A 15,290-nucleotide genomic window follows, 5' to 3' on the forward strand; every position below is an offset into this window, starting at 1 on the left:
TAGTTCTAATTTTTTTTGCTCTCTTAATCATTCTTTGCCGCTGTATTATTGCGTGGATCATAAATTATGTTTCCGCGTAAATGCAACAGCTTTTCAAAGCTTTCAAGCCTTCGACGTTGACACGGCCGGCTGAAAAGACGTGCAATGCTACAAGTTTTACTTCATGTAGCTTTCATCTTGATATGACAAAAATAAATCTGAAGTCGGCTGTAGACTTTTGGCCTAGTAATCAACCCAACTCAAATAATTGTATTAAATCAAGTTCATACTTGGAATCTAAAATGTTGACTGTATAAGAGCAACAGCAGAAGCCATGCAATCTCAAATGATTTTTAAAAAGTTAACTGCATAAAACGTAATAAACATTTACGTATTATACTTCACGAATTGGACTTTATTTTTTGAAAAAATTAAAATTTGAGTAAGAACACTAACTTATTTTTCTAGTTATACAAAAATTACCACGACGTATAACATAATTTGGTAGATAGATATATATATAGGTAATAAAATGATAAAATTTTAATAAATTTAATGTCATGCAAGGATAAGAGATAAAATTGGTATAAATGTAACATTCTCTTTAAAATACATATATATATAGTAATTATAATCATATTTTTAATTCAATAACATTCAAATATATTCGTACTATTTACATATGATCTTATATGCGAAATTTTGGCAAACATGTATTTTTCTGCCGAACTTTTGAACGTCCTTTTGATAAAAAAAAATCTATACAATACATGTGCATATAATATTTTGTATTATACATGTCCCAAATTCTATTAATTGTATTTTATTATATGAATTTAAATTCTTATGCGTGTATCGTAATCTTATAAACAGATTGCAACAAACAATAATCGTACTTACCAAAGTCCATGATGCCTCATGTTGCAGCAGGAAATTAAAGGGTTTGTTTCGATAGTAAATTTTTTCAAATAATATTTCACTTGTATCATAAACACATTTTCCAATCCACATTTTTATATTTCCAATCACCTTTTTATCTCACATACAATACATTACAAAAGCACTACAGTATTTATTTTAAATAATATTTCAATTTTCTAACGATGCATCTTGATTTAACTGGATAAACCATTCCCCTCTAAAGAAAATATTCTCCTATAAAAGAAAAAAAGAAAGACAATACTCGAAATTCTACCTCCATAGCTTGTAAGACAGGTTTTTTTTAGAGATTCTAAGTTATCGAGTTTAAATGGTGGATTTGAAAGAGAGCACTGAGCATAAAATGAAGCAAAGGGAAAATTAATTCTTGGAAAATAGTTTACACGTTTTCTTTGTTCTAGTATTAAAAGCTCTATATTTTGTTAAGGAAAAAAATAAATAAATAATGCGTGTTTTCTTTGTCACTTATAACTTAACAATTATGGTTGGCACGTGTTTCCTGAACTTGAAACGTCTACTTGTTCAAGATCAGTTTTTTTAATGCATTACCCAAGATTCTTCAAAATGAATCATGATATTGACTTTTTTTTTTACTTTATTGAATATGTAATACGAATTTGCAGAAAAGTGGTCTGAAAAAATATTTTGTGAAGGTTTGTTCACCATAATTAGAAGCTAAGAAAGAAATCAAGTACCTCACGAGATGGTTTCAAAATGAACAAGGTAAATTGAGAGATGGGACTTGAGAAAAAAAAACTTAGTTTCCTATATTTGGTTTCCGAGAGTAAAAACATAGTTAAAAGACAAGTAGCTAGGTGGATTTTCACACCAACTGCCTTGAATTAAATTATCCAAGAATAAATATAAGTTTCTTATCAAAACCTATATAAAAGTGTTTTGCCTCAATGGTGTGAATTTGCTTTTCATTGATTTTCTACTTTATTTAAAACTACAAAGGAATTAATTGGAGGATATTGAGCAAATGGGAATAATATTGTAACAACCACTTTTCTTTTTCTTTTAAGATTCACTGTTTGTTAAGTAATTCTGTAGCACCAGGTAGAATAGATTTGGTGGAGGTAAATGTTAACCTGAAGTTGAATGCTACTGACAGGTGCCAAACCTATGCAATAATAATGAATAAAACCTAACTACCACCTGAAGCAGTCAATAATCAATTCTAGTACTGGAGCAGGGACTCTAGGTGTGCAATAGGTTACTTGATTCACCCTGTTCCCGAAGAGTTTGCTTAATCCGATATACTTGAATTAATTATTTAACTGAACTCACTAACTAGTAGACAGTGGTAAGCAGGGTCGTCTCCTTAGGGACTAGCGATAAATTTGTTTCTTTTCAAGTCAAAATTAATAGGGGGTTTTGGGATTAAAAGCTAACTAAATGAATTGAATGCAGAAAATAATTAATTAAAAGAAATAATTAGAGAAACTCTAGCCAAGGGTACACTTCAGAAATTGTTCATGCACTGATCATCGATTCACAGATAATTCCAACATTTATTAATAGATTAGTTATAGTTGTCATGGACGCGATAAACAACCAACCTTTCCTTAATTTCTCAATAGCTAAGGTACGACCGTTAACTATTTCTCTAACCCAAAAACAACCCTAGGTACGACCGTAGGATTTAATTTCTAAATTGCATTAATAATTAGAAAGACCCAATCCTAACCAACAAACACGCTACGAGGGTTCGTTTAAGTTAGATCATATGTTCCCCTAACATAAACCCGATTACGCCAGTTGCTACTAAGATAGAGATAACGAATAATTACGGATTCAATTACCCATATTTAGTAAAATGCCTATATTAATAATTAATTATTGTGCACTAACCAATCATACACAAGGGTATAACAATTAAAATCAAGGAGCATATGAATATCAATAAATGAAGAAAATAATTAAAAATAGTTTAGATCTCACAGTAATTACTGAACCAATTCGTCAGTTGTCCCCTTGACTAGAATTAGAGAATTAGCCCTCCGTTATTGGAGGACAAACCGCGCGTGGAGAATTGGGAAAAGTCACCGAATCGGACCTCTCAATTTCGGGCGGCAATAGGAGAAACGTACAAAGGACTTTTGTTCCTATCAATTGTTTCCAATCCAAGACATGCGGATGATCCTGATTGCTTTCCCCAATTGTATCAAAACAAAGTAAAAGAACCAGAGCCAGAAGTCAACAACGGCGGCTAGCTTTTGGCTTTGTTTCTCTAATGGTTTTTACAAGGCATACGAGAGATTGCTCCCTTTGTATTTCTTCTATGCAATACACAATGAGGAAGGAGCAATCACAAGGTCAACAATTACGGCTCCGTTTGCTTCTCCTAGTTGCCAAACACAAATCATACGAGAAAGGTTTTCCAATTGCTTGATTTCTGTCAAAGCCAGGTATAAAGCATTGAGTCCCAAAAGTCAATAATAATGGCCTCCCTTCTAATTGCCCCCCCCAAAAGCTACGAGAGGAAAGCTTTTTTAACACCAGGAAAAAGAAACCTCCCTTGTCAGTTACGGCCCCCTTACAATTCAAAAGCCAGAACTGCCGTAAAACCTAAGCCACGCGAGAAATTAATTTTTCCCTCTCAATAAAAAAATTAAAATAAAATAAAGTCTATTACAATTAAGTTTCTTCAATTTCTCAAGCGGACCCCACTGCTTGGAGTGCCCCACGTACGACAAATCTTCTAAATTTTGATTTTAAGCACTTTTCAGCATCCAGTCCTGTAATTGGCACCAACACAAAATATTAGTAGAATCCACCCAATTACTGAAAATATTTAGTCAAATAAACGTGCATTAATGTCCAAAATGCCCCATTAAAATGCACCCTATCAATCTCCCCACACCTGAACTATGCTTGCCCTCAAGCATAATTAACTCAGAAGTACAATCAAGATACGAAGCAAATCACAACAGTTCATACCAAAAACGGCATCCCAAATTCCTCAATAACCTCATCGAAATCAGCATATACCAAATCGACAATTCTCGCAGTTTTAAAGTGCGCTCATTCACTCCAAGTGTATAGGGTATGCATATAAGATAACTCTCAAATCAACACAATAGAATGACACTACCATAAGCTTGCTCATATATCATATCGCCACCGCTTACTTATGAGATTAAATGCAACAATCAAGGGACTTTGCAAGGTTGTAATGGGGTTAGGGTGAGAAAGTAGGATAAAAGGGATTCAAAAGGGTGTAAAAGTATAAAGAAAGTGTTCAGAAATTCATTACACAGATTCTTGCATATTCGAGACTTCAAAGCACCTCAGCAATCCCCTAAGTGAAGTAAAAATTGGCCCTCGCCGCAACCTTCGATTTTTTTCTTTCTCCTCTTTTCATTCATCTACTTCCTCTCTCCTTTTTTTTTCTTTCTTTTTTTTTGTTTTCTGTTTTTTTTCTCTCTCTTTTTCTTTTTTTTGTATAACTCCCAACCAACACCATAAAAGTCAACTTTACTCGTTGATTTCTTGCACTTTGTCTTCTTTTCACATTTTTTTCTTTTTCTCTCTTTTTTTTTCTTCCTTTTCTTAGATATGTGCAATGCCTCTCAAATAATACTCCAAATTTCCATATAATGAAATCAAAGCACTTCTTCACACGGGGTTCAAAAAGAAAGTCTAAAAAGAGGTTGTGCGGCTAAAAACTAGAGTCTTAAGCGAAAAATAAGGGTTAAAACTCAACATGGCTCCCTAATGGTAAATAAGCTAGGGGTTGGTTTTTTTTTTTTTTAAGTCAGTCCAAAGATGGCTCAATCCTAGGTGCCCTATCATTTCAATGCATTAAACTCATTTAAATGTGGTCTTGACATACATAACTAAGCAAGTTCTAGAATGACAAACCATGTGCACTAATCACTCAACAAACGAAAAATTAGGCTCAAAAATTGCACAAGTGATCAAATTTTTGTCAAGTTTGGCATATTCATCAATCAACACATCATCGAGGAAAAATGAAACACCCCATAGCATGAACTTACTACTTATACTCATATCTCAATTGCATTCATCACCGTTTAAAGAAGAAAACTACTAAGGCAAAGAAAAATGTAATCAGACAACTAAAAACACAACTAAAGCATACTTAACCCTCCCCCACACCTAAACCTTACATTGCCCTCAATGTAAGCAAAGAAAGATCAAAACAGAAGTATTGGGGCAACGACACTTCTTTTAAAACGGAGGAGGGCAGAAATGAACTACGGCTGTGGAGGCAAAGGCAGGCGGAAACCCACGTGATGGAGATACTGTGCTAAATTCTGAGCCATCCCGCCCATTTGATGCTCCATCCGCTCCATACGAGTGTCCATGTGCTGCATCTGGAACCGAAGGGCTGCAAGCTGGCTATCGGCGGAGGAAGACGGTGGAGGCGCTGAAAAGGACAGTCCGAGGGCATCCGTGGAAGGACTACCGGCCTCCGGGGCAGTGGATTTGGAAGCTTCGGAGGAACAGAGATTGGTCCCGGGGGAGCAAACTGGAAAGCGCCATTCACCTGTTGCACAAGACCCATTTTCTCTAAACAAACTAAATCGAGGGGTTCCATAGTACAAGCACGATGCAAATTATGATTATTCAAGTCCAAAACCCTAAGATTTACAGCCAATTGAGTGATAAATGAGCCTAAGATTATTGGCTTATTTTTCTTATTTAACACGGTGCAGAGGTGGAGGGCAAACTAGCAACCCAAATTGACCTTAGTCCGAGTAACCATGCACCAAATGAAAAAGAACTCAGGTTTGGTCAAAATACCCGAATTATCCTTCCTACCCGAGAAACTGTAAGCCATAAATCTATATAAATAACGGTAGGCGGGACTCTTAAGAAAAGAAGCCTTAGACTGGCTGGGGTCGTAGTTGTGTCGGTCAACTGACAAATCTCTCCAATAACCAATGTTATGAGAGAAAAATGGCTCCGTGTACTCGCACACACTGTGCATATATTCCTCACTCTGGGAGTAGGGAATGTCAATGAACCCAAGAGCCAAATTAAATTCAGTGATAGATTGGGTGAACTCTCTACCCATTAATCTAAACCTCACTATCCCAGGAGTGGTAACGGAGAATTCATCGGGAATGTTAAACTCAAAAGTAGCATAGAATTCCCACGTCAGTTCAGTAAAAGCAGGTAGAATGATAGAAGCATAGCGAGTCCAACCTATGTCGGCCAAATGCTGCGTGACCTCATCCCTAAGGTTCAACATATCAAGTGTAGGGCCGTGGATGTATTTACAAGGAATTATCTTCCTTGTGCACGCCAAGGCGTACCGCTCCTTGTCGGCAGCCCGGGTGAAGGTCAAATGACCGCCGAAATGGGCCGGAGAGGAGATATGAACCTCCCTATTCGGCCCAAGGCGGGTCCGGGGCCCTCCCGGACCAGTCGCTGGGGTAGGTCCACTCAAGGAGACCGTAGGCTGGGAGGTGGAGGTGGAAGGTTTGATCTTGCCTTTGTTTTTGGATTTAATCATTGGACATCAGCTAACAAGGCAAAGGCAAGGTAATGGTGTTCAAAAGAAGTCACAAATGGCCCCAAAGTAAATGATTCCCAATCACAACTCCCAATCACAATCAATTGCAAAAGCAGGCAATAAACTCACTCAAAAATAAATTAAGTGTGTAAACAGCAAAACTCTTTCGAATATTACCAATTCAACCCCCAAAAATCAATTAATTAGATAAACACAGCAACTTTCCCTTAAACTAATTAAATAAGCAGCCGAAGTAAAAACTTCCCCCAAATATCCCTGGTTGAGCACAAAATTTACCCAATAATCAACAATCAACCACAGATATGTCATAACACCCAATCACAATCACAAAATTTCTGTCCTCAGCTAGCAAATCAAAAATCTGGCATCAACTAAGAAATTAAAAATCTGTTCTCAGCTAAAGTGATAGGAATTTAAAAAGAAATCACCGGAGTTTTTGAGTAGGCAGAGGCGGCATGGAGGAGAAAGGTGCGACGCGCGTCGACAGCTCAGCTGGAGGCGCGCGGGCTGCTGCTGCTGCTGCGTTGGTCGAGCGCGCGCCTGGGTTGTGCGCCTGGTTGCGCGCCTGAGCTGCGTGCCTAGGCTGCGCGCCTGTTGGAGCTGCTGGGCTCGCTGGTGCGCGAGCTGCTAGCTCGGTCGGAGGCGCGGCGTACGGGGGAGGATCTCACGCGGCTGGCTACAGGGGGCGAGGTCCGCGGCGGGCAGCGGTGCGATGGGCGGCGGCAGTTCATGGCTTTGGTGTAGGGCGGCGGCAGACAGCAAGAAAAAAGAAGAAGAAGGAGAAAAAGAAAGAAAAGGAAGAAAAGGAAGAAAGAGGAGAAGTAGGGCTACGGGCCCTTGAATTTGGTTTTTTTCTTCTTTTTTTCTTTCAAGGGCAATTTGGTCTTTTCACATTTTTATTTTTTTTTACAAAGAACCCCAGTCTTAGGCGTGGGTACGCCTAATTGCCCTCTAGTCTTTTGACCGTCGTCCAAAATTTTTGAACCTTAAGCGTAACCACTTAGCGTGGGCACGCCTAACTGTTACAGAGTCTTCTGACCAATCTCCAGAAATTGAGTTCCTTAGGCGTGACCATCTGGCGTGGGCACGCCTAACTATCGTAGAGTCTTCTGACCGCGGACGAAAATTTTCTTCCCTTAAACGTGACCACCTGGCGTGGGCATGCTTAACTGGTATAGAGTCTTCTGACCGTTGCCTTCCAACTCTTTTCCTTAGACGTGACCACTTGGCATGGGCACGTCTAACTGCCAATTTCCTGCCACCAAACATCAAACTATTAAATGACACTAATACTTAACTAAAACTTCAAAAATGTACGAGAACTAAAATAAATAGTCTTGGGTTGCCTCCCAAATAGCGTCTTTCTTTAATGTCTTTGATTAGACATGGCTGAAACCCTCAAGCAAGATAAAGTGGATCTTGGAGGTGTACAATTTCTACTTCTTCAATAGAGAACCCCTCATAATAAGGTTTGAGACGATGGCCATTCACCACGAACTTCTTCTCCGTTTTTAGACATTGAATTTCCACTGCACCATAATGAAACACATTAGAACAACAAATGGACCAATCCAGTGAGAACACAACTTACCGGGAAAAAGTTTAAGCCTCGAGTGATACAAGAGGACCTTTTGCCCCACTACAAAAGACTTCCTCGCAACTTGCTGGTCATGGAATATTTTACTCTTTTCTTTGTAGATCGTGGCATTCTCATGTGCTTCATTTCTAATCTCCTCCAATTCTTGTAGCTGCAATTTCCTTTGAACCCCTGCTTCTTCCAGATCCATGTTACATTGCTTCACTGCTCAGAACGCCTTGTGTTCGAACTCCACCGGGAGATGACAAGCCTTACCGAAGATAAGTTTGTACGGGGACATCCCAATAGGTGTCTTATACGCGGTTCTGTAAGCCCATAGTGCGTCTTCTAATTTTAAACTCCAATCCTTCCTATCTGGGCGCACAATCTTCTCCAAGATTGATTTGATCTCCCTGTTTGACACTTCGACTTGTCCATTTGTCTGCGAGTGATACGGTGCGGATACCTTGTGGAGCACGCCATATTTTCGGAATAGGGTAGTGATGGTCTTATTACAAAAATGTATCCCCCTATCACTTACCACAGCTCTTGGCATTCCAAAACGGACAAAAATATTAGATTTTAAGAATTCTGCAACCACTTTAGAATCATTAGTATGGGTGGCTCTGGCTTTCACCCATTTAGAAACATAATCAACCGCAAGTAAAATATACAGGAAACCAAAAGATGAGGGAAAAGGACCCATAAAATCTATCCCCCAAACATCAAAAATTTCAACAAACAACATGGGGGTTTGAAGCATTTGGTCCTTACGAAAAATATTTCCTATCCATTGACACCTATCACAGGATTTGCAAAATAAGTACGAATCTTTAAAGAGGGTGGGCCAGTAAAAGCCACTCTCCAACACTTTGCGAGCTGTTCGTTTGGGCCCAAAATGCCCTCCACATGCAAACGAATGACAGAAATTTAAAATGGAGTGAAATTCACCTGCACTTACACACCTTCTTAGCACTTGATCCAAACATTGTCTCCAAAGGTAGGGGTCGTCCCAAATGTAGTATTTGGCATTATTTTTCAATTTGTCTCTCCTCGCCTTTGGCCAACCTGCAGGCAATTGATTAGTCACTAAGAAATTTACTATATCGACATACCAGGGTGTTGACGAATCAACGGCAAGAAGTTGCTCCTCTAGGAATGTCTCCCTCAATGGTTGCTCTTCCTTATGTGTCAGCAAACGGCTTAAATGATCGGCAACCAAATTCTCTGCTCCACTTTTATCTTTTATCTCTAAGTTGAACTCTTGTAGGAGCAGGATCCATCTGATAAGCCTCGATTTTGCATCCCTCTTTGTCATCAAGTACCTTAAGGCTGCATGATCAGAGAAAACTGTTACTTTTGCACTAACAATTAAGGTCTAAATTTTTCTAATACAAAAATCACAGCTAATAATTCTTTTTCCGTTGTAGAATAGTTGAGTTGAGTTCCATTCAATGCCTTTGATGCATAGTAGATTGCATGAGCCGCCCTGCCCATCCGTTGCCCTAACACCGCTCCCACTGCATAGTCACTTGCATCACACATTATTTCAAATGGGAGACTCCAGTCTAGAGGTTGGATAACAGGTGGCGATGTCAATGACTCCTTCAACCTGTCAAATGCCACCCTGCACTCCTTGGTGAAGTCAAATGCTACATCCTTTTGCAACAGTTTGAACAGGGGTGCTCCAATTTTTGAGAAATCTCTGATGAATCTCCTGTAGAACCCTGCATGACCCAAAAAGGAACGCACTTCCCGTACATTCACGGTGTAAGGTAAAGCAGAAATAATATCGACCTTTACTTTATCCACTTCTATACCCGTAGCCGACACTACATGCCCTAAAACAATACCATGCTCCACCATAAAATGACATTTTTTTCAATTAAGAACTAAATTCGTTTCTATGCATCTTTTCAAAATCAAAGCTAAGTTATCAAGACATTCATCAAAACTATCCCTATATACACTAAAATCGTCCATGAACACCTCAATAATCTTTTCTACATATTCGGAAAAGATACTCACCATGCACCTCTGAAAAGTCGTCGGGGCATTGCAGGCAAATGTACCAAAGGGGCAAGTGAAGGTAGTTTTCTCCTGATCTTCCGGTACTATCGCGATCTAAAAATAACCTGAGAAACCGTTAAAAAAGCAGTAATAGACACGACCAACTAACCTCTCTATCATCTGATCAATAAAAGATAGAGGGAAGTGGTCCTTCTTCGTCACGGCATTCAGACGTCGGTAGTCAATGCACTGACGTCATCCTGTGGGTTTCCTCATTGGGACCATCTCGCCCTCCTGGTTCTCTTCTACGGTTACTCCTGCCTTTTTCGGGACCACTTGCACTGGGCTCACCCAGGGACTGTCTGAGATGGCGAAGATGATTCCCACTTCTAGGAGTTTAAGTATTTTCTTATTTACTACTTCCATCATTAGTAGGTTCAATCTCCGTTGCGCCTGTCTTACCGGTTTTGCATCATTCTCAAGCCGGATCCGATGCATGGATAAGGAAGGGCTAATTCCCTTGATGTCTGCTATACTCCACCCAATCGCTTCCTTATGATCTCGAAGAAGACGAATCAGGTTGTCTTCTTGCCTTGGTGACAGGTGTGCAGATATAATGACCGGCAGTGTCTCCTTGTCCCCTAGAAAAGCATACTTCAAATGCTTTGGGAGAGGTTTGAGCTCCAACTCAGGTGCCTGCACAATAGAAGGCAACAATTTCGCCTGAATTTCTGGTACAAAGAGAGAAGTAAGCTCATACCTTGGGGAAAGTGATGCGAGCGAATACAGTGCTTCAACTGCACGGTATAGCTCATCACTTATTTGTACATCAAGAGGTGCTCCCAAGTCAAGATGTTTGGCCAATGCCACTTCCAGGGCATCGTCCCTATTCAATTCAAATGTGTCCTGTACAAGAGATTCAATAACACTCAAAGCAAAAACAGAGTTAGCCTCATCTAGGTATTTCATCGCATCAAAGATATTGAAATTTATAATTTCACCATCAAAATCTATCGACAAAGTACCCTCATTCATATCTATTTTTGACCTAGCAGTGCTTAAAAATGATCTACCTAGCAAAATAGGTGACGGATTTAATGTCTTTTCATCTCCCATATCTAGGACATAAAAATCTGCTAGAAAAACTAACTCATTTACCTGTACCAAAACGTCTTCAACTAGCCCCTCGGGATAAGCATTGGTACGGTCTGCTAGTTGGATTATAATACCCATGCCTTTTAATGGCCCAAGATTAAGGGAGGCATAAATTGTCTTAAGCATAACATTAATTGACACCCCCAAATCCAACATCGCTTTCCTAATTGGGGTGCCTCCTATCTTGCAGGGAATGGTGAACATACCTGGGTCTCCACATTTTTGTGAGAGTTTCCTTTGGAGTATAGCTGACACGTTTTCTCCCACCGCCACTCGTTCATCCCCCCTTAACTTCCTCTTATGGGTGCACAAGTCCTTTAAAAATTTAGCATATTTCAGTATCTGCTTGACTGCATCCAACAAGGGGATATTGATTCCACTTTTTGGAACACATCCAAAAGTTCTTTTTCCTTTTCTACTTTTTTTTTGTCTTCTCCAGCCTGCAAGGAAAAGGAGATAAGTTAGATTTAATAGTGGGTGGAGGAGTGAAAGTTACCTTAGGATCCTCGCGAATACGTTCTTCCTCTTCGATTTCCTTTTCTATCTTCTCCTCACTTTTGCTTTTTGAATTTTTCACTTTAGACCCTTCCAGTTCCTTGCCATTCCTCAATGTCATGACACTTACATTTTTTAAATTTACTTCGGGTTGAGATGACAATTTTCCATGAGCGTGGGACTCCAGGCGATTGATGGCAGTTGCCAATTGGCTTATTCAAGCATCCATATCTTTCATGCCCGATCTAGTCTCCTGCTAGAACTGAGCCATATTCGAGGTCAATAATCTGGTCTTCTGCTGGAACTGTCTAGTCTCTTGCTAGATCTGGGAGGTAGTCGTAGCCGGACTCTTGACAATATCCTTCAAAGAACTCCCTGCATTGGACGATGAAGGTTGAGGTTTCGGTTGCCATGGTTGCTGAAACCCTGGTGGACGATTTGAGAGTGAATTTTGCGGTCGGTTCCTATAACTGAAATTGGCATGGTCTCTCCAACTGGAGTTGTATGTGTTGGAGTACGGGTCATACTGCCTGCGGGGCGCGTGCACGCCTCCGACCATGTTTACCTGTTCCGCCTCGTTCTCTTGCAAAAGGGGGCACGTGTCCGTGCAGTGATCCATGCTAGTGTAGATTCCACAAACTCTCGCTCGCGGCATGTTCCCCATGGCTAGTTGCCTAACAGCGGACGTCAACTCTGACAGTTGCTGCTGAATGGATGACGTCTCTACCTCGTTAACCCTACGACTGGGGTTATTCTTACGGTAGCCAAACTGCTGAGAGTTCTCTGCCATGGCTTCAATAAGCTCCCACGTTTCCTTCGGTGTCTTGTTTGCCAGGGCTCCTCCGCTCGCAGCGTCAATGATACTCCTGTCAATTGACTGGAGCCCTTCATAGAAGTATTGGATCAACAGTTGTTCACTAATTTGATGTTGCGGGCATCTAGTGTACAACTTGTTGAACCTTTCCCAATAGTCGTACAAGGACTCCCCGGAGTACTGTTTGATGCTGCATATTTCCTTTCTCAAACTCGCAACCCGGGATGCAGGGAAGAATTTTTCTAGGAATTTCTTTTTCAGTTGTGCCCACGTGGTAATACTACCTGCAGGTAGGTAGTATAGCCAATCCTTCGCTGCATCCTTGAGAGAGAAGGGGAAAGTTCTAAGTCTTATTTACTCCTCAGTGACCCCAGGAGATTTCATGCTAGAGCAAACTATTTCGAACTCCTTGACATGTTTGTAGGGTTTTTCACCAGAAAGACCATGGAACGAAGGTAGGCGGTGAATCAACCCCGATTTCAGTTCGAAGGAGGTATTCTCAGCCAGAGTTAGGAACGTGATGCACAAGGACTGGTGAGTCAACTCTGGGGTAGCCAGCTCCCTTAATGTCTGGGTGTTGGCCATGTTAAATTCGTTTTCTACGGACTCGTTTGCAGAAGACAAGTGCCCTTCTTTTCGTCTCTTGGTCTCTTGCCTTCGCCTACGCACTGCCTTCTCAACCTCATGGTCGTATATCAATTCACCTGTACGAGAAGAACGGGGCATAAACTAGCAAGAATACCAAATAAAATAAAATAAAATAAAATAAAGACTGAATTCAAGAAGAAACAAATAATTCAAACGCCAATCCCTGGCAACGGCGCCAAAAATTGACAGGTGTCGAACCTGTGCAATAATAATGAATAAAACCTAACTACCACCTGAAGCAGTCAATAATCAATTCTAGTACTGGAGCAGGGACTCTAAGTGTGCAATGGGTTACTTGATTCACCCTGTTCCCGAAGAGTTTGCTGAATCCGATATATTTGAATTAATTATTTAACTGAACTCACTAACTAGTAGACAGTGGTAAGTAGGGTCGTCTCCTCAGGGACTAGCGAGAAATTTGTTTCTTTTCAAGTCAAGATTAATGGGGGGTTTTGGGATTAAAAGCTAACTAAATGAATTGAATGCAGAAAATAATTAATTAAAAGAAATAATTAGAGAAACTCTAGCCAAGGGTACACTTCAGAAATGGTTCATGCACTGATCATCGATTCACAGATAATTCCAACATTTATTAATAGATTAGTTATAGTTGTCATGCACGCGATAAACAACCAACCTTTCCTTAATTTCTCAATAGCTAAGGTACGACTGTTAACTATTTCTCTAACCCAAAAACAACCCTAGGTACGACCGTAGGATTTAATTTCTAGATTGCATTAATAATTAGAAAAGCTCAATCCTAACTAACAAATACGCTACGAGGGTTCGTTTAAATTAGATCATATGTTCCCCTGACATAAACTCGATTATGTCAGTTGCTACTAAGATAGAGATAACGAACAATTACGGATTCAATTACCACTATTTAACAAAATAGCCTATATGAATAATTAATTATTGCGCACTAACCAATCATACACAAGACTATAACAATTAAAATCAAGGAGCATATGAATATCAATAAATGAATAAAATAATTAAAAATGGTTTAGATCTCACAATAATTGCTGAACCAATTCGTCAGTTGTCCCTTTGACTAAAATTAGAGAATTAGCCCTCCATTATTGAAGAACAAACCGCGCGTGGAGAATTGGAAAAAGTCGCCAAATCGGACCTCTCAATTTCGGGCGGCAATAAGAGAAACGTACAAAGGACTTTTGTTCCTATCAATTGTTTCCAATCCAAGACATGTGGATGATCCTGATTGCTTTCCCCAATTGTATCAAAACAAAGTAAAAGAACCAGAGCCAGAAGTCAACAACGGCGGCTAGCTTTTGGCTTTGTTTCTCTAATGATTTTTACAAGGCATACGAGAGATTGCTCCCTTTGTATTTCTTCTATGCAATACACAATGAGGAAGGAGCAATCACAAGGTCAACAATTACGGCTCCGTTTGCTTCTCCTAGTTGCCAAACAAAAATCATACGAGAAAGGTTTTCCAATTGCTTGATTTCTGTCAAAGCCAGGTATAAAGCATTGAGTCCCAAAAGTCAATAATAATGGCCTCCCTTCTGATTGCCACCCCCCCCCAAAAAGCTACGAGAGGAAAAAGAAACCTCCATTGTCAGTTACGGCCTCCTTACAATTCAAAAGCCAGAACTGCCGTAAAACCTAAGCCACGCGAGAAATTAATTTTTCCCTCTCAATAAAAAAAATTAAAATAAAATAAAGTCTATTACAATTAAGTTTCTTCAGTTTCTCAAGCGGACCCACTGCTTGGAGTGCCCCACGTACGACAAATCTTCTAAATTTTGATTTTAAGCACTTTTCAGCATCCAGTCTTGCAACTGGCAGCAACACAAAATATCAGTAGAATCCACCCAATTACTGAAAATATTTAATCAAATAAACGTGCATTAATGCCCAAAATGCCCCACTAAAATGCACCCTATCAGCTACATTTTACAAGAAATGTATTAAAGCATATCACCGAGCTTGTTAGAGTAACTGACTAAAATAGTCCCTCAATAATTGGTCCCTCGTCTTTAAATGTGTTTTAGTGCCAAACTTAAACAAACTAAAAACAGCTCCCTTTGGATTAGACTATTTTTCCAATAATTAGTTTGTCAAATACAATGTTATAATAATACACAAACAAAAATAATTTGGAAAACATATCATCCATATAATATATCAAAAATAAC

At 39.6% G+C, this 15,290-nt stretch overlaps 2 protein-coding genes across 2 annotated transcripts; both read right to left on the bottom strand.

Moving 5' to 3' along the window:
• Positions 1–7,825: 7,825 nt before the first annotated feature.
• Positions 7,826–8,214, bottom strand: LOC140011345 (uncharacterized). Its single transcript, XM_072060137.1, has 2 exons — positions 8,019–8,214; positions 7,826–7,956 (listed from the first exon to the last, which is right to left on the bottom strand). Exons 1-2 carry the CDS (start codon positions 8,212–8,214, stop codon positions 7,826–7,828), a joined length of 327 nt encoding a protein of 108 aa, XP_071916238.1.
• An 18-nt stretch (positions 8,215–8,232) lies between these two features.
• Positions 8,233–11,784, bottom strand: LOC140011346 (uncharacterized). Its single transcript, XM_072060138.1, has 7 exons — positions 11,665–11,784; positions 10,476–11,483; positions 10,268–10,371; positions 10,032–10,138; positions 9,462–9,730; positions 9,119–9,381; positions 8,233–8,803 (listed from the first exon to the last, which is right to left on the bottom strand). Exons 1-7 carry the CDS (start codon positions 11,782–11,784, stop codon positions 8,233–8,235), a joined length of 2,442 nt encoding a protein of 813 aa, XP_071916239.1.
• Positions 11,785–15,290: the final 3,506 nt, after the last annotated feature.

Source organism: Coffea arabica, chromosome 7e (genome assembly GCF_036785885.1).
Source record: "Coffea arabica cultivar ET-39 chromosome 7e, Coffea Arabica ET-39 HiFi, whole genome shotgun sequence".
Classification (NCBI taxonomy): domain Eukaryota; kingdom Viridiplantae; phylum Streptophyta; class Magnoliopsida; order Gentianales; family Rubiaceae; genus Coffea; species Coffea arabica.